General features: G+C 36.1%; 1 protein-coding gene across 2 annotated transcripts in view; it reads right to left on the reverse strand.

Moving 5' to 3' along the window:
* Positions 1-17,285, reverse strand: part of MCTP1 (multiple C2 and transmembrane domain containing 1) — a 209,508-nt gene that overhangs the window by 92,427 nt on the left and 99,796 nt on the right. For both annotated transcript variants that reach the window (XM_031507452.2, XM_077790123.1), the window contains exons 11-15: positions 7,272-7,374; positions 5,079-5,181; positions 4,635-4,736; positions 4,217-4,291; positions 2,547-2,666 (exon numbers count right to left, since the gene is read on the reverse strand). In XM_031507452.2, the coding sequence (XP_031363312.2) occupies positions 2,547-2,666; positions 4,217-4,291; positions 4,635-4,736; positions 5,079-5,181; positions 7,272-7,374 (503 nt within the window). The remainder of the gene's footprint in view (positions 1-2,546; positions 2,667-4,216; positions 4,292-4,634; positions 4,737-5,078; positions 5,182-7,271; positions 7,375-17,285) is intronic.

Consider the following 17,285-nt stretch of genomic DNA (forward strand, 5'->3'; position numbering starts at 1 on the left):
AAGCAGGTAACTGTAACTTGTTATAGTTAACATATTAATCAAAGTTGTCTGTAGGTTTCCAAGAGTACTTATCCTTTCCTGATCTATCCTAGAAATTAAACTTTTGAAAACAGAGCTATTCTCCAGAATTTCTTCACCTGTGGTCTCCTATATCCCTGTCAGAAAGAAAAGCCCACACAATCAAATAGTATTCATAATTGAAATGCAAAGAACATGGGGCATTGGGAGATACAAAAAATCAACCCTTACATATGCAACCTAGGTGAAATGACTGTAACTCTGTATCTGGATGCACCCATCACAGAAATTTTCAAATCCAACAGGATAGAAGAAATGGTTAGTTTAAAGTTTTACTTCTCATATGTTGTTTATTAGTCTAGCTAAAGAGCTGAAAACCTCCAGAACAGCCTGTTTCTCATCTCCTTTCTGGAACTGACATTTCACTGTGAGATATTCTAGCCTCTAGAAGACAACTTCACAAGGAGATAGAATTTGTATAATAGTGAAGAGAAAATTAAACATATGCATACATTTATTTTATACACTCTAATAAATTCATATGTTACCTTAGTGAAAGTGTAATTCATCATAAGACAAGCAAGTGGATTACTCTCAAGATTTCAACAACCTATGAAGTCCAGAAAACATCCCAAACCCAAAGCTTATAATCATGATAAAAATTCATGTATATTTGACTTGGCCAGCAAAGACTTCTTTTGCCTGATAGAGGAATGATTTTGATCCTTGGAGAGGATAACATTGGGTCAAAAAGCATAGGAGGCATTTTGGATGCAGAAGTGGAATACATCTGTACAATCACAGCACTGATATAATCATAAAAATTTACTGCAACACCTACAAAAGCAAAAAAATTACTGCAACAAACCAAGAAAAACAGGTTTTTTTTAAAAACATATGTCTCTCTAGATAAATAGGTATGAAAAATATAAACATACCTATAAAAATACAACCGGGGAAATGTTACTACTACAATACGCTGTAACTATACTGATTATAGACCTCCCTACTTAAATTCTCTTTTACATCCTACTACTACTACTTATTATGACACTGATTTTTTTCTATGAACAGAAAAAAAATACAGTTTAACAGTAACACCACTGCTTCCTGGCCACAGCAGTGTGCCATGGGAAAAAAATGCCCAAAGAATAGGATGTCTTTCCATTTTCCCTTCTTCCACTGGCAACAGCTGAGTGTTTCATATCCGTATTAAAGTCTGAATTAGAGTTATGAATACTTACTAACTTAAGCAGTAGTAGCAATATGAACATTTGAGTTTTATGTTGAAACCTGCATTTTCCTATGAAGTGTTGGTAACTTTTAACTGAAATGATAGATCGCCTTTCTTACAGCAAACAGTAGCAAGTATATTTTATCTTTGCACACAGTGCCATTACTACAGACATCAGTATAAGTACAACCCCCTGGCTCTTTCAATAGCACATGTATCTCCTGTACTCCCAATGAACTTGAAAAACAAGGGTCTAACATGCAGCACAGTAAAAAAACAGAGCCCTGCAAGGAAGAACTCTCTGCAAAACACTGTGACCCAACTACCCCATTTTACTGCACAGCCAGCTACCAATGCCTGGTTTAAATTCTCTGAATTTAAGGCACGTGACCTTCAGGCACCCAAGTAAAAAGTGTTGTCACCAGACGATATCTATAATTATTCAAAGTTATACCAAAACACTTCTTTGTTTATAATCATGATGGAGAGGCTACTAATCTCAGTACCTCTCAGCCAATTAAAAAAACTTAGAAATTCCAGAAAGTATGTCCGTGCATACATTTCTACTCTCTAATGAAAAAATAATGGTCTTGTTTGTAGCTCTTACAATTTTAAAAATAAAGAGGTGTTTATCTGGGTAACACAATGCAATCTAGAATTGTGCTTGGAATTTTTAAAATGTAACAGAAAAATAAGGTTAATACTAATAAAGATAATGTTCATGAAGAAACAGCATTTTTTTTTAATAGCTAAAAACATATTCACTTAAAACCATTCACTAAAAACTATGACCAGAGCTTGCTGCCTAAAAGGTACTAGTTTGCTTGCATTTATGGTTTTAAAGTTGGGTTTGTTTTATTTTGGTGGCTTTTTTAAATCTAGGAACACCACCTTTGAATAATTATTAATCAAAAATACTTTGAGAGTCATTATTCAATATGCAAGGGGACCAAACAAAATTCAATGGACGCAATTTGTGAGAAGCTTAAAATACATTATCCATAGTTCACTGACTCTATTTTGATTCGGCTCACCTGCTTGCAACTTATATAATCAATTACTTTTTTACTATAAATACACAATTATAAATTTTTTAAAAAATCACTCTACCCTGTTTGTGTGACATTTTAAACTTAATTTCTTTTCTTAAAAACTGAATAAATGTGACTTATGATATCATCATAATGCAGACTTTTAAATAAATTAAAAAGAAACCACCAACCTACATAGTATTGTCTCAGTCTAGAACACAAACACCCTGGGATGATTAAAAACATTATAAAGAAGATCATACCAAAAAGGCAGCTAGACTTCTTGGTGGAGAGTCCCAGTCAAAACAACTGCTAATATAGCAGACAGCAGTAACGAGCGCCATGATACAATGCTTCATCCGGATGAAGTTCCTTAACAGTAGCTGTTAAAAAGATGAAAGGTTGAAAATATTTCAAAACCCCAAAAAGTTTCAGGAGAGGCTCATGCTAACAATACTGTCATTCTCAATTTGGGTGAAAGGCTGAGAAAATATTAAGCTCTCTAGCTCACAAACTGAGCAAGTTAGTTTAAAATCTGAGACTTGGAAGAGAGAGAATTTGCAAATTGTGTCAATTGGTGTTTGTTGAATTTAATTCTAGATGATACAAAAAATGTTCATCATTCAAAAGCCACGTGCAAACTGTCACAAATTATTTTGTTAATTAGATTTCAGTTTCATTAAGTCTTTAACAAATGCTGGCCATTTTTAATAAAAAGATGCTGCAGTACACTAACCTGAAACCATGCAACACTACTGCTCCAACATAATTAAGATATCTGCTCCATTTAACATTTTTAACAAATTTGTCTGTTGTGATGTATTTTGAAAGCATTGTTTTAAGTATTTACCAAGGTAATCTACATACTTTCAAATTACATATATGTAAGACATAACAACTCTAGGTTTTGATTCAGGAAAATGTACTTCAATCCTCCAAAATGGCAACACATTTCACCACAAAGAGTGAACAAACCAGTGATGATTTCTGTACTGAAATGTATAGAAAATGGTCACTCCTCCTGCCATCTCCAAAAGTCACAATGCCATTTTCATTTATGATATAGGAAGAAGAATTATTCTTGAGTAAAAGGCTTTGTTCTTTCTTTGCAACAATAGTAATGCAAAATTCAGCTTTAGTAACTGTATTACTCAAAATCGCAAATAAAGAAATATTTTGTCTTATGAAATGTTTTATTTTATGAACTGTTATAAAATTCATCCAGCAGGTAATTTAAACTGTGCTTAAGTATACAAGCTTTCAGAAACAAAGAAAGAAGTTCTGAGACCTTTGACTCTTCACTAAAAACAACAAAAATCTTGTTCCCATAGTCCGACAAATACTCACTAAGACACAACATTTGTGGAACAAGAAAAAATTAGTCCAAAGTAGTTTGAGTGCAGAAAAATATGTGTGTTTAAACCATTTTTTACCAAAGCATTAAAATTGTGTGTAGCAAAAATATCCATAGATAAAAGAGTCAATACATTTCCTACTCCTGGCATTCCAAAGAGTTTCAGTCTGCTTTCACCTTTGATTCAAACCTTACTCCAGTAACTTCCTTGAAATTTGGCTAAAAGAATGATGACTCTTTACCCTGCAACAAATTGAGAACTTTTGGGTCAAAGTTAACAGCAAAAATTTATGCAAGACTTATTTTACATGCACCTGTGCAATAATCTGATATGTGTGAAACCTAATGGTTTCAACTGTGTTGTTATTCATGTATTTGATGGAAATTAGGCAGCAATTTATAGAGGAGACACATTAAACCCATGTATTCAGTTTCTGACTTCTCAACCTATCATATTCTTTTGTAAACACATAATGAAAATGTTATTCTTTACTCTCAGCAGTTTGGATACCAGATATTTGAATGTGCACACTTGATAGTAAGGATTTTAGAAGGGATTAGTGTTTCCTTACTCTTTACCTGTTTAGACAGTCTGTCTTCCTCTTCAATGTACTTCTGTTCTTTGGGCATTAAGGTTCGTATGCTGGCTTTCACCTATGCATTAAAATGCGTGTCAGTATTTCAAGTTTACTTGCTCCTTACTAGTAACACAGGCTTCAATTCACAAAATTTACCAAGTTTCAAAGTCATGACTGCCAAGATCAGAACACAGAAGCATACACAGAGACAAGAGTTGCTGCTCTGTACATTAGCAGCAATAGCAGCAGCAGCAACAAAAAGAGTGGGTGTGCCAAGCAGTGGCAGAAGAGTATTCTGTAGTATACATCAAGGCTTAGAGAGAATGAAGAATGACAGAAATTCTCTACAAATCAGGAACAAAAGCTTTCATGAAACTGAACTCTTTAGCAATACAAAAAAACCCAAAGTTAAGACTTACAGCATTAAAAATCACATCTATTTCAAGATAGATGACCCCCTTTGTTGGCCCTGTCAGCTGCTTGTTTTTCAAGACGTAGGCTTTCTGTTCACCATTTTGAATCTGCAGGAAAAGGACATGACAGCCGTCTGTCTTGCGGTCTCTGCTGAATACACCCCCCCGGTGACCCCTGACCCCCAGCTGCTGAAACTGACAGAGAACCCAAAACAACTGTGGCAAGTCTGACAAGTACCTGTTCATTACCAGGACCGAGTCTGTCAGGAAAAATTAACTATCATGGGATTCAACATGGCCGTGAATAGAGTATGTTAAAATTTTAGTGTTCTTATTACAGACCTTGGTTGAGAAATGACAGACTCAGAGCTGCAAATTTATTATTTTTTTTCTCTTTCCCTCCTTCAGCGGGAAAAATTCAGAGCAGTATGTCAGGTGAATGAAGCTTACAGACAGCAATGGTATAGCAACTTTGCCTAGAAAGTCAGCACTTCGATCGCGGTCTTCGTCGTAAACTGTCACTTCAAGCACTGAATGGATGTCCTTTATATTGCTACAAAGAGAGAAGAAAGAAATCACACACCAGTGGGCACCAAGGGCAAAACTGTAAAAGGTTAACACAGATATCCGTCTGTTTTTCCAAGCCATGGAGGAGAACGAGATTAAGTGAATGAGACATCTTTGCATATAATCAAAATGCTTTCTAAGGGCTGCAATGATTGCTCTGTCTCTCTCTCTCTCTGCGAGGTTTTTTAAATATAACCAAAATACTTTCTAAGGGCTGCAGTTATGACTCTTTCTCTCTGCAAGGCTTTTCCACCACAAGTTTTCTGAAGGATGTTGCTTTAATTCTGCCTGGGGTTTGCACTGCGTGACCTGCAAGGAGAAGCACTGGGGGATTTACAGCCACCAGCAGGAGGACAGAGAGCTTTTAAAAGCTACTCTTAAACACCGCTACCCTTGTGGCAATTCTTACTGCAAATACAGTGAATCCTGTAGGTTTGTAAATAGAAACAATTGCAAGCTACAAGAGCATTAACTTTGCACCAAGAACAAATTCTTTGTTCCTGAAATTCTTATTAAATTACTAATATTCAGCAAATTACAGGAAATAAAGAACAAATAATATGGAACAATGCATATTCAGGTACAACTGAGGAAAAAAGACTGCAAGCAATTAAACACTCCATTGCCACACACAGGAAATGACTCTACATGTAAACTTTTGGGTGAAAAATTCCTATTCCTTATTTGAATAAAATATTATTTGTGAGAATTCATATTTGATTGAACCGCTGATCCAGGAAATACAAATTCAAGCAAAGCAGTTCAGCTTCAGTAAAATATATTCCTCCGGATGAGGGATTGCTAGCCCAAAAATTAAGAAATCTGAGGATAAATGTAAATGTACATAGAAGGAAGGCCTTGAAACCCTTTAGAGGTTTTCTATTCGATTCCTGATTAGTCTTTTGTCCTCTACAAATCCAGACAATTCCTTGTGCAGAGAACACTGTTGAGAAGTAGAGGACCATTAGTTATTTGCTCTACTGGTAAATACTTAAAAATATATTAACAAAAAATTTAGCATGGTTTTGCAGATACAGAAATGAAAACTACTCTAATAAGCTGTTGAAAAGTATAAGTACTATGAGATTTTTTTTTCTTTTGCTCTGAATTCATTTCTGAGAGCTCACTGCAGGTCATGAAAACCTGTGGATGCTAAATATATGAACAAGAAATCTACAGGGGAAAAGAAAAATTAAAATCACACAGAGTTTTGACATTAAGGGCAAAATATAGCATTTTCATGTATGATAAAGTGAAGTAAGTACACAAATCTAAAGCTCCTACTGTTTTTGCAGAGGATTGTTACTGATTTCAGCAGCGGTGATCAGGTTTTTCTATTCACTGGTGTCACATTACAGTCAGATAGAGAGAAGGGAGAAAAAAAGGCAACTGAGCAAGGCAAAAAACAAGGACATTTTGTCTGTGGAAGACCTTTTTCTATTTTGTTAAAGCCTTTAACTGTCCTCAAAATAACACAAGAATAGAAGAACAAATCACATCACTCCCCAAACAATTGTTTTAGACTGCATTTTACCCAACAGCTGGATTGTACTAGTACGATACTAGATGATATTGTGAGAAGGGCAGCTAGTAAATGGAAACAAGAAGTGGAAAGGATTTCATCAAAATTCAGAGAAATGTAAATGCATGTAGAATTTCTAACTTTATGTAGCTATCTAATGTTTCTTACACTTAACAACCACATTTAAATAAAGGTCATATTCACAGTATCTTTTTTCTCCCCACTCTAAACTTCAGGGGCAAATCCATCACAGTGGATTTGACCCTTGAAACTCTTCCTGAACCTAACAGGAGTCTGGTGTGCATAGCATTACTCATAGATGCTTTCCAAGAAACATTTTTATGTTTAAAATTATACACTTCTGTATTTATTTTCATGGTTTTAATCCTCAAAATGTATTTGGATGTTTAGATAAGAAATATCAGTATGCCATCACTATTCTTCTTTAGAATTACCAGTAAGTATTTTTGTTCCTGCTCCAACACCCTCAGCTCCAAAATACTATGCAAAACCCACTGCCCATTCATTCCCCTGAACTAAATCCAAACACCTACAATGTGAAGATTTTGTTCCATTCTGGATTGAGGTTCCTGTAGACAGTATGCGTCAACAGTCTGTCATTGTTCAATTCAACTACACAAAATGGGTCACTTTTACCTGTAAGAGAAAATTTGGAAGTAATTTTATAAACTAAGAAAATATATGATGAGCAAGCTTTAAACAAAAACAAGTTTGGAGGGTTGTTTCTCATTTTCTGAGCTTCACTGTAATGGTCTGCACTATATTCAAGATATTCATAACACACTATACATCTCCATAATCTATTAACATTCTTTGCTAAAAGAACGATTATTTTGCTTTAAAAAAAGGGGAGTACCATACGTACCTTCTGATGAAACACAGCATGTTCCTAGAAGTTGCCAAGCACCCTTGTGAGACAGCTAAGAGAGCTTCAATGGCACCAATGACCCACTGACTTTAAAGATAATATAATGAAAGTATTTTGGTGTGAAAGAAATGCATTACTCTGTGTTTGTAACAACATAGCACTTACGAAAATTATCCAAAGACTATTATATCTTTAACTGTATGTTTCACGCTGTACAAATCCTCTCCCCAAAATCAAATAATCTTGATGTCAGCCTCATATAAAAGCCTAACACAAGACAAAGTGGGCAAGTACAATTAAAGAATGAGATTATACGAGTTGGAATGTTGGACTATAGCATCAGCACAGCAGAAAGGCAAACATCCTTGGTATTTTATTATACACTAAAGTACAAAAAAAGTAGTTTTGGATATATTTACAAAGAGGTCCCTCATCATGCAAGCCACCAAAGGGAAAGTATGAAGTTGCTGCTTTGAAAACGCATTATGTAGATAATGGAAAGGGATATGGAGGTATATTTTCTTCCTTTAAAGAAAAGCAATGGGCAAAGCAAGTGTGTGTATGTGTGTGTGTGTGTGTGTGTGTGTGTGTGTGTGTGTGTGTGTGTTTGTCCTTAAATATGAAATAGGCAACTTACAGGAAAAGACTGCAGGCAAGCAGAGCTTAGACACTAAGGAGAGTGCAAGAAAAAAGATCAAAATTGCAAGTTTACAAGTAGAACATGAAACTGACGCTAACCCTTTTAAGGTTTGATTTTGGAAAGGTATTGTGGTTTAAGCTCACCAGGAAGTCAAGCTGCTCCCCTTTTCCCCAACACCTCTTTCAGGTGAGAGAAACTAAAGGCAGCAATTATGGGTTGAGGTAACAACTTATTTGAAACAGCAATGAGATAAGAAAGTAAACAGTAACAGTGTATAAGAGAGGCTGATTACAAGCAAAATGTTCCCTGAGTCCTGCATGCTGCCTCCACACATGGTGCCACCCCACCGCTCCTTCCACCATGTTTCTTCACCACAAGCCTGAGACCATGAAAGATAATGGCATACAAACTTTCCACACCTGCACTTTTTCTCCCCCAGACCAAGACAACAAAAAAACCCACAATGTTAGACAAATCCTCCAGTCGGGATCAGCACCAACCCACCACTCCACTCACCACACACTCCTCCAGAAAGGGAGAAAATGTCTGCTGAACCTCTGCACTGCCCATTTTCCTCCACCAGAAGCCATGACCTCTTCATCTTGGAAGAGAGACTCCCTGACTTCTGCATACCAGTGATGATTTGAGTGTATAGAACAACAGCCTAGACAGGCCCACGTGGCTCCAGGCTCTACCCTCACACATCCTTGGCCTAAACTATCACAAAAGGACAAGAAGAAAAGTAGACACCTGAATCTGATGCTTAAGAACAGATTGGCTATCTAAAAAAGGAGTGCTCCAAAGTGGGAGAAAGCAAAAGGTGGTGGGATTGGTTTCTTTGGCATTTCAGGGCAATCCTGAAATTACCTAGAAGGCTAAGGAGGAGTGGTGAGGTAGACCTAAGGAACAAATGGAAAGAACACTAATGAAAACATGAGAGGCATGGTGGGAAGACCTCTTTCAATAAAGAGGCAATAAAGGGAAGAAATCACATTGTGGACTAAATTATTTAATTCATATTCAAATTATGTCAGTAATGACAACTGCTATAAACCTGTCCAAAACAGAGACGTGCTATCCTGCTTTTATATTTTTATTTTCTGCAGTAACTGGAAGTAGTAACCTTTGCCTTTGGTACAGTACAAGTGTACACATTATTTTCATGTAAATAAAGCTGAACAACAAATTGCTGCTTCCTGGATCCAGGGGAACTTTGTCTGATGTAAATTAACATTTGAGTTGCATAGTACCTCATGACTTGCTCTTCTCTTTACACTTTCTTTGGGCAATAAACTGTTCAAAATATATTGAATATTGGCATTGGCCTTCCACAATTAAATCTAGTATACTAGACAATTGTGTTTCTCAATGTCTTCATTAACTCCATATTATTTTTTCATGCATTATTAGAAACTGTAAACTGAGTAGCTACAGTAGCTACATTAGTGGGGCCATGATAATGATATTAGGGAAGCACATAATTTGTTTCATACCTTATACAAATGACAATGAAATCAATACTTAGACAAAGCTGTCCAGGGACCACAAATCCCAAACTGCAGTATTGATTTTGACTACACCAAGGGCTAATATGCATATTATGTGCATATTATTATCTTTAATGATAAAGAATAATTGTTTTAAACACATTGTGAATTAATTGACAGTTAATTGATGTTTACCTTCTCTAGAAAATCACATACTGTTGAATGTTTCCCATTATCTTGAAAAATGATACGATTCATTAGTCAGCAGAAATGGATGTACCAGACATCTCAAGGTTCTTCTATTTCACAAGTCTAGAAGGTGATAGGAAATCTAAACCATTTATATTATTTGAGTTATTTAGATTTCAGTATTTGAAAAAGAAACACACAGAAGACAGTTAAAATAACAAGGCAGCACTGGCATGGCAGGTGGACTATGATATCTCATTTTTAAAAGTATCATCAATTATATTTGCATATGGTGATACAATGTGAGTTGAGCTTATTAAAGATATACAGACACACTAAATTACATTACAGTACATACAGGCCATTTTCTATAAACAAAGAGAAGTTATTTACTACATTTATATATTTTCTGTGTCTCTTGGCATACACTTTTTCAATTACACTTCTAACAGATTTACATGGATATTAATCAGTAATATGTAGCATTAATTACAGGATTCCTCAGTCAAACGAAAGACAAATGATTTTCAGAAATTAAAAGTTCCCTCGCTTATAATCAACATTTCACACCTCCTTCTTCCTATAATTTGAAAATACTACAGCAAAAAATTTGAGTAGAGGCCATATCGTGACACAGTTCTAGGCAAGGTTCAGTTATCATGGCTGACAAAGAGAAGTTTCCCAGCTTTGAACATCTCTGCTAAGGAATTTTGATTTTATCATATTTACTTGGTTACAGAGTTTCTATATGCACCTTCACTATTGTCTATGGGCATTTCTTACTTTTGCTGAAACACTCATAACCAAGCTGGGCCTCTGAAAGGCACCAGTTATGTTGACATGCTCAACATAAGGTATGTGCAAACATTATTAAGAAACTAACCCAAATTAGTGAATGTGATCCAGAAAGACAGACTTGGTAAAACTCATATCTATCTGACATCTTCCAAGTTTTCATTATTGGAAAAAGTAACTTCAATTTTAATTCTCACTGACAGCCTTGGCAACCTGCTGCATTTCAAGAGTGCTCAAAATAATGGGATCATTCCCAATGAAAGCCTTAAGAGAGCACTAAATTAGTAACAAATGTCCTTAGGTCTCCTTGGTGTCTAGGAGGACCCAAAAGATCCAACAACACTATCTTATTCCAAACCAATACCTTTAGCACAACACACTCTAACAAAGGCAGCTTCAGACAATTTCTGTCAGTTAATGTGATTAGCTATTTCAAACAAGAGATAAAGAAGTGGTTTTCATTAATTTTTTAGAAAAGAGCCATACATGTTCAGAAGTGTGTGCTCTCCTTCTACCCTTTCTAAAATAACCATAAAAACCTCTGATAAGTCTTGTGCTCCCTATGCTCAATTATAAAATTCCATATTATATTGTCTTGAACATAACACCTTTCACTATAAACTAAACCACAACTGCTGTATATAACTATATAAAACTTGTCATACATCAAGAAATTATATCAAACCCTCTGTATCTACTGAGAACATTCCAGCTAGCTCTGCGCTCTGTGCTCTTTGTAGGCCTACAGCTACTATTCCAGTGACTTTAGAGACATTTAGTTATTGGTCAGACTGACATCCACAGCAAACTTCTCAACACAATCCTAAGCATGTGGTCAGTGCTGTACAAGAATAAAATGACCACCTCCTGCCTAAGGTACGCATTAACAACATGCTCCCAGCAGCACCAGCACCAACACTGAAAATCTTGAGTGTCCCATGACCACAGTGGGGCTAACTGCTATCACACCTTACCACTGGTTGCAGGAATTCATGATAGAAGTAGGTAGTGAAAAAACAAAGTACACCTTCCAACTTACTGAAATCAAGCCTGCATACAACCTCAGTACAAAGTTAAACAAATATAATTTATCCATTCTTTTCCTGTAAAGTCTCATGCTTTTTAGTCTGTATTTGTACAAGCCTAAGGGCTCCTGAAATTATAGAAATAAAGTGCGAATTTACATAATATGCATAATTGAAAGGAAAAGCAACTTCTCTTTTGACAGATTTCACTCACCCATTTTCCTCCTTCATCCATTACAGAAGTTGACTATCTAAGCATGAATGCTAGATAGGCATGAATGCTAAGTTGAATACTTTGTAATGTATGCCACCACTGAAAAAAAAAAAAACAAACTAAAAAGCTACCTATCTTTTGAAGCTTTGAATACTATCTTTATTTTTGTCTTTGAAACCTTTGAATTTAGGCCAAATGTACATAGTTTGACAGATATCCTTGTTTGTGCTATGCTACATCTTTAGACAGTACAAGACCAGAGCACAAACTCAGATTACCTTACTTTGATCTAAGAAGACTATTTTACATCAGTCAGCACTCTGTCCTTCACTTTGCACATTATGCACACATTAATTTAAATTAAGTCTTTTATTTATCATCTTATTTCTCAGAACTACTGTATGTCCCTGGATGAACTGTACACCCATAACCTGAAATCAGCCCCAACTCTCCAAAAGAGGTAGCAATGAGGAACTAGAGTTGTGTTACTTTTTGTTTTCTTAAAAACTCAAAGTCCCCCAAATCCCAGGAAGACCTTCACAAACAAATCAAAGTCATTTGGCAGCTCTGATTTAATTATCTGTTTTGGTTGGTCACCTAAACATTTTTCTCCTGCAAGAAAATAGAAAATGCACTTTTTCATTATGGAAAAGAGACCAAAATAGTGATTGATAGAAGCAACTTCTAGCTGCTTCTCAAAATATTTAGAAAATCAATACAACAAAGCCTCTATCTTCACACAATTTCAGCTTCTGGATTTTCTTCTCAAGTAACTACAGCACCACACAGGCTGTGTGGAAAAGTTTGAAAAAGGCCCTTTCCACCAGGGAAAGGGCTTTCCCTGATGGAAACACCAGAGGACTTTCATCTGGCTCTCTATGCTGGTACTCACAAGCAAGCACCAAACATATTAGGTGACTTGTGAACCCTCATATCATGGTGGTCATGGGCTGGTGGGCTGGTCTTACACACACCACTACAGCCCATCTTCCAGGCTGGAAGCGAGCTGGACTGTCCAATCTATGTGTCAGCTAGAACAACAAACCACTAGGTGTCAACTCAAATTCACAAGAGATGGCAAAACGTGTGACCAACTCAGATGCAGGGATCTTTTATTTGTCTAATTATGAACTTTACCTGAGTGTTAGAACTGTCAAACTACAATATGATGTAACATATTTCTGGGCAATTTACATAGGCCTTCCTTCAATGGTCCCCAAGGTGAAAATGATCCAACATAAATTGCTGATTCTTGGCAAACTGTTTTCCAGCAAAAATTAACTTTGGAACACAGTAGTTCTTTCAAACAAAGACTTCAGTTGAATATAACTGCACTTTCACATTCACTTCCTAGCCCCACTTGTATACAAAGCTGACTTTTCTTTGATGAAAAGCCATCAAATCTTAAATTTGAACATCTTGCTTGCCATGTTTTGTACAAGTTTGAGTGATATTTTTTTACTATAAAATGCTATTAAATATATGCATTTGTCTCCAGAAAACGGCATGTCATCTGCTCATTATCCAGTTAATATTGTAAACCAGGAGACTTTAGTAAATGAAAATATAGAAACATCTATATTTTATGCAGTAGGACAATGCTGTTTTAGAAAGGAAGAAAACACTGGTGTACAGTAATAAACATGTTCTCTATCATCAATCACTAAAATTGCAGCCTGTAGGAATGAAAATGAAAAATCATAAAGACCATCAGTCACCATAGAAAGGTTCTTACTCTCTTAATTAAGGCTGCCAAGGGCCTTTCCTAGGAAATACCATTGATGTAACTGCTCTTTGGAGTATATGCAAGCAAGAGAGCACATGGTAGATCTAGCTGTCCTCCAAAAAACTTATTGCATTTCTGAAATATTAAGTCACAAGAGTCAGCAGATAGCATTGGTTTAGATATCCATTAGTCATTTAGAAATACTTAGACCATTGCTATGGAAAACATGCATTGCCTCAGTATAACTCCAGGGAAACAAATTATTTCATAATTTTGCCATTTCACAGTCCATAAAATTACGAAAACTGATTAAGTTCAATTTCAGCATTAGCTAGTCTATGAACCCATGTTCATCAAATCATTGGCTTTATTCTAAACTAAATATTATATGAATTTTGCATTATTGACATTACATTACCAAACTGAACTAAAAATGCTTTGGACAGTTTAAAAACTTAATAAGGAATTTCAATTATATTTCTACATTCAAAAGTCAAGTTCTCAAACCATAACTTCACTTAACCAACTTTAACATGGCTATAAAAGCCAAAATATTGTTTGAATATTTCATAGGCTATTATGTTTCTCTCCTACCTCTGGCAATGTCTATCCATTATGGATCTAAGTCTCCACAGCAAAAAAGGCCTTTATTTTTTAGAAGACAAGACAGCCAGTTCATGACTCTGGGGGGCAGTGCCACTCATGCAGACACTAATGTCACTAATGTTGTTCCAAGCTCCCTGCCAGCCAGCTGCTTGCAGCAGAACAGTCAGTCTGACCTTTGGCCAGGAGGAGGAATGGCTCAATAGCATGAGAAGCTGCCTTATCTAATGGATTAAGTACAGAACCCAAGTGAAATGCCACCTTTGACAAGGACTTGCTCTGTTGGCCTTAGCTGAGTCAGTTAACCTTTCTTAGTTTTCCATCTTTAAAATGGGAATTATAATTCTACTCTATCTGTGATGATGCAAACATGTTGCAACACACTGATACCATGAATGCTTAAGGTATTTTACAAGTCAGTGCAATGCCATAATCAAGTTAAACTCATCTCCACAGAAAACTTTAAAAAATTAATTACAAGTCATCCTTTCATATATGTATAATTATAAATGTTATGGTTAACAAAAAATATCTGAACTGGTACTTAAAACCCAGTACCTTTCCTGTACATAATAATGCACCAAAATCTTCAGGTGACCTATATGACAGGACCTGATGAAATATTTTATCTACCATAGAATTCTGCCCACCTACTAGATTTTTGTATTTTGTGGAGAGAGTTCGAGTGAATATTGAAATCTGTTTGCACTAATTGACATAGCAAATTACTTTTGGAACCGTATTTCTAAAGGGCCTCCAAATTTATTCCTTCAATTTTACACACACGGGCTTCCATACCTTTGTGAATTTAATGTTTGTGTTCATCACTCTGACATTTCCTAGCATTTGAAGAACCATTTCAAAGACCATTTTTGCACATGTGATGCTAGAACAGTTTAGCAGGACAGATTTTTAAAAAGACATTTTACATTTAGCACAATTAGCCATCTTGGTGTCTTCATCCTACTTTCAGCTACTGTAATCAAAATTTTAACATGGAATTTTCTTAGAATAGAGGCTGAATTCCAGACATAAAACTGAAAAAAAAAAGGAAGAAAACAAAAATCTCATAGACTCATTGTCTATGCTTAGTTTCTCTTCTTTAGACAGGAAAATCCTGAAAAGCTTTTGAAAACAAACCTAAGCTCTTTAGTAAAAGCTCTCTGATATATAACATTCTGAAATCACAGTACTCAGAAAAAATGCAGACAATTGAATAATAATGATGACAGAAATACAAATAAATTTACTTCTAATGAAGACTGAAGACACAGTAATCAAAGTGTTAAAAATTCATTTCATGCACATTTTATTTGCCTCTTAGCTGATATTTATCACATAATTCTGTGAGAAAGTGGAGGTCTAAGATGCTCCAGATAAATGTCTCAATTAATTGTACAGAGGTAGCCCTCTTTGAGCTGAACCAGAGCTGTGAGCTCTTTATTAAAAGCACTATTCTGTAGCCTGTAACCTTGTTCCTTGACTCCTCTCTAGTTTCCAATTTAAACAAGTCCCCATGCGGCCCACTCTAAAGGGCTTTGTCTCCCTGTCATTGTTATGAGAGCCAAGGCATCCTGGAAGTGTGAAATCAGACCTCATGAGCTGAACGGTTCCCCAGGGAACACAAGACCTCGCAGAAGGTCAAAGTCATGGGCTGGACCATCTGAAAGCGTCTGATCACTGGTCTGTGACACAGCAAGAAGGGTGGGGGCAGGGGGAGAAAGAGCCAGGGGGCTAGAATTGAACACATCTTAATTAAAGCCCAAAGACTACAAAACAAGCTGTTTTCTAGTCAGGACATCTTACAGAGCTTGAGTTTTGCTCTTGCTAATGAATCTGAGTTCCTAAATATTATTCCTTAAAAGCATAGCACTTTTGTTAAAATTGATCAAACCTGTGGCACATATTTTCCCACTCTGCTTACTTTTTATCAATGATAAGGCAGACATTTTGAATTTTATTTCATGGCACAAAGGAGCGATGTATGTGCCTCAGAAAAAAGAGATGCAGACACTGCCTTGTAAAGCCAGCAGCCTTCCACAACCACCCACCACCTATAGCTGACTATGCTGCAGGATTAGATATATCTGACTATTGCCTAATCCTAAACTATGTCACAGTAAGGGCTTATTGCTTCACTACCTGTAATACATATGGGTTAGGTGAAACCCATGTGTATAATGGCAGAAGCCAACTGTCATGATGAGTCCATTATACTTTAGGTTTTACTGAACCACCAGAAAATCTCTTCATATCAAAGGATGTCACTACAGGCACAGCACCTATCCTGCCAGACTCTCATGCAGTCAAATCCTTGAGGAAATCTGCCACAGATACCATGAGCAAGCAAAGATTTAGGGAAACAGGAATGTAACTCTTTCTAACTCAGGATTTAGGGAGGAAAAAACCATGCACTGAATAGCTAAAACACAATGGAAGACTCAATTGGAAGTATCTTCTCAGACAGAGAAGGAAAAATTAAATTTCTTTCTCAATATCATCCCATTCATTAGGTTATACTTTCAAAGAATTTTACTTAATAATACATAATTTCCAGAAAGGTGGATTTGCTGTGACCACAATTTCCAACAGAATATAATTTTGCATTGATAGAATCTCTAAAATTGTGTACTGATTGTGGAACTACACTTTTTTCTGGGGGAAACAGCCTCAGAGACCAAATAATTTTCCCAAAGACCCTGATCCTGAAAGAAACCCTATTTTTCAGCTCTCGCAGAAACCAAATTAAGCTTTCAAGCACTGGTGGGGAGTCTCTCCAACCCTTCAGGGGCTCTTCCTCTCATAGATCTCCTGGCAAATGGGTTGAGTGAGAAGTCTGACTGTACTTTCTGGGGTATTTTTAATATCCACTTATGGCATGTTCCAGCAGCACAGCATTTCAAAACTGGTAATGTCTATTTTCTCCCCTGCCTGCAACTTAACTGAAATTTCAGCTTATCCTGGCACATTATTCATTGCATGTACATGTGAGGGGAGTTG

This window comes from Lonchura striata, chromosome Z, assembly GCF_046129695.1.
Source record: "Lonchura striata isolate bLonStr1 chromosome Z, bLonStr1.mat, whole genome shotgun sequence".
NCBI classification, from domain to species: Eukaryota; Metazoa; Chordata; class Aves; order Passeriformes; family Estrildidae; genus Lonchura; species Lonchura striata.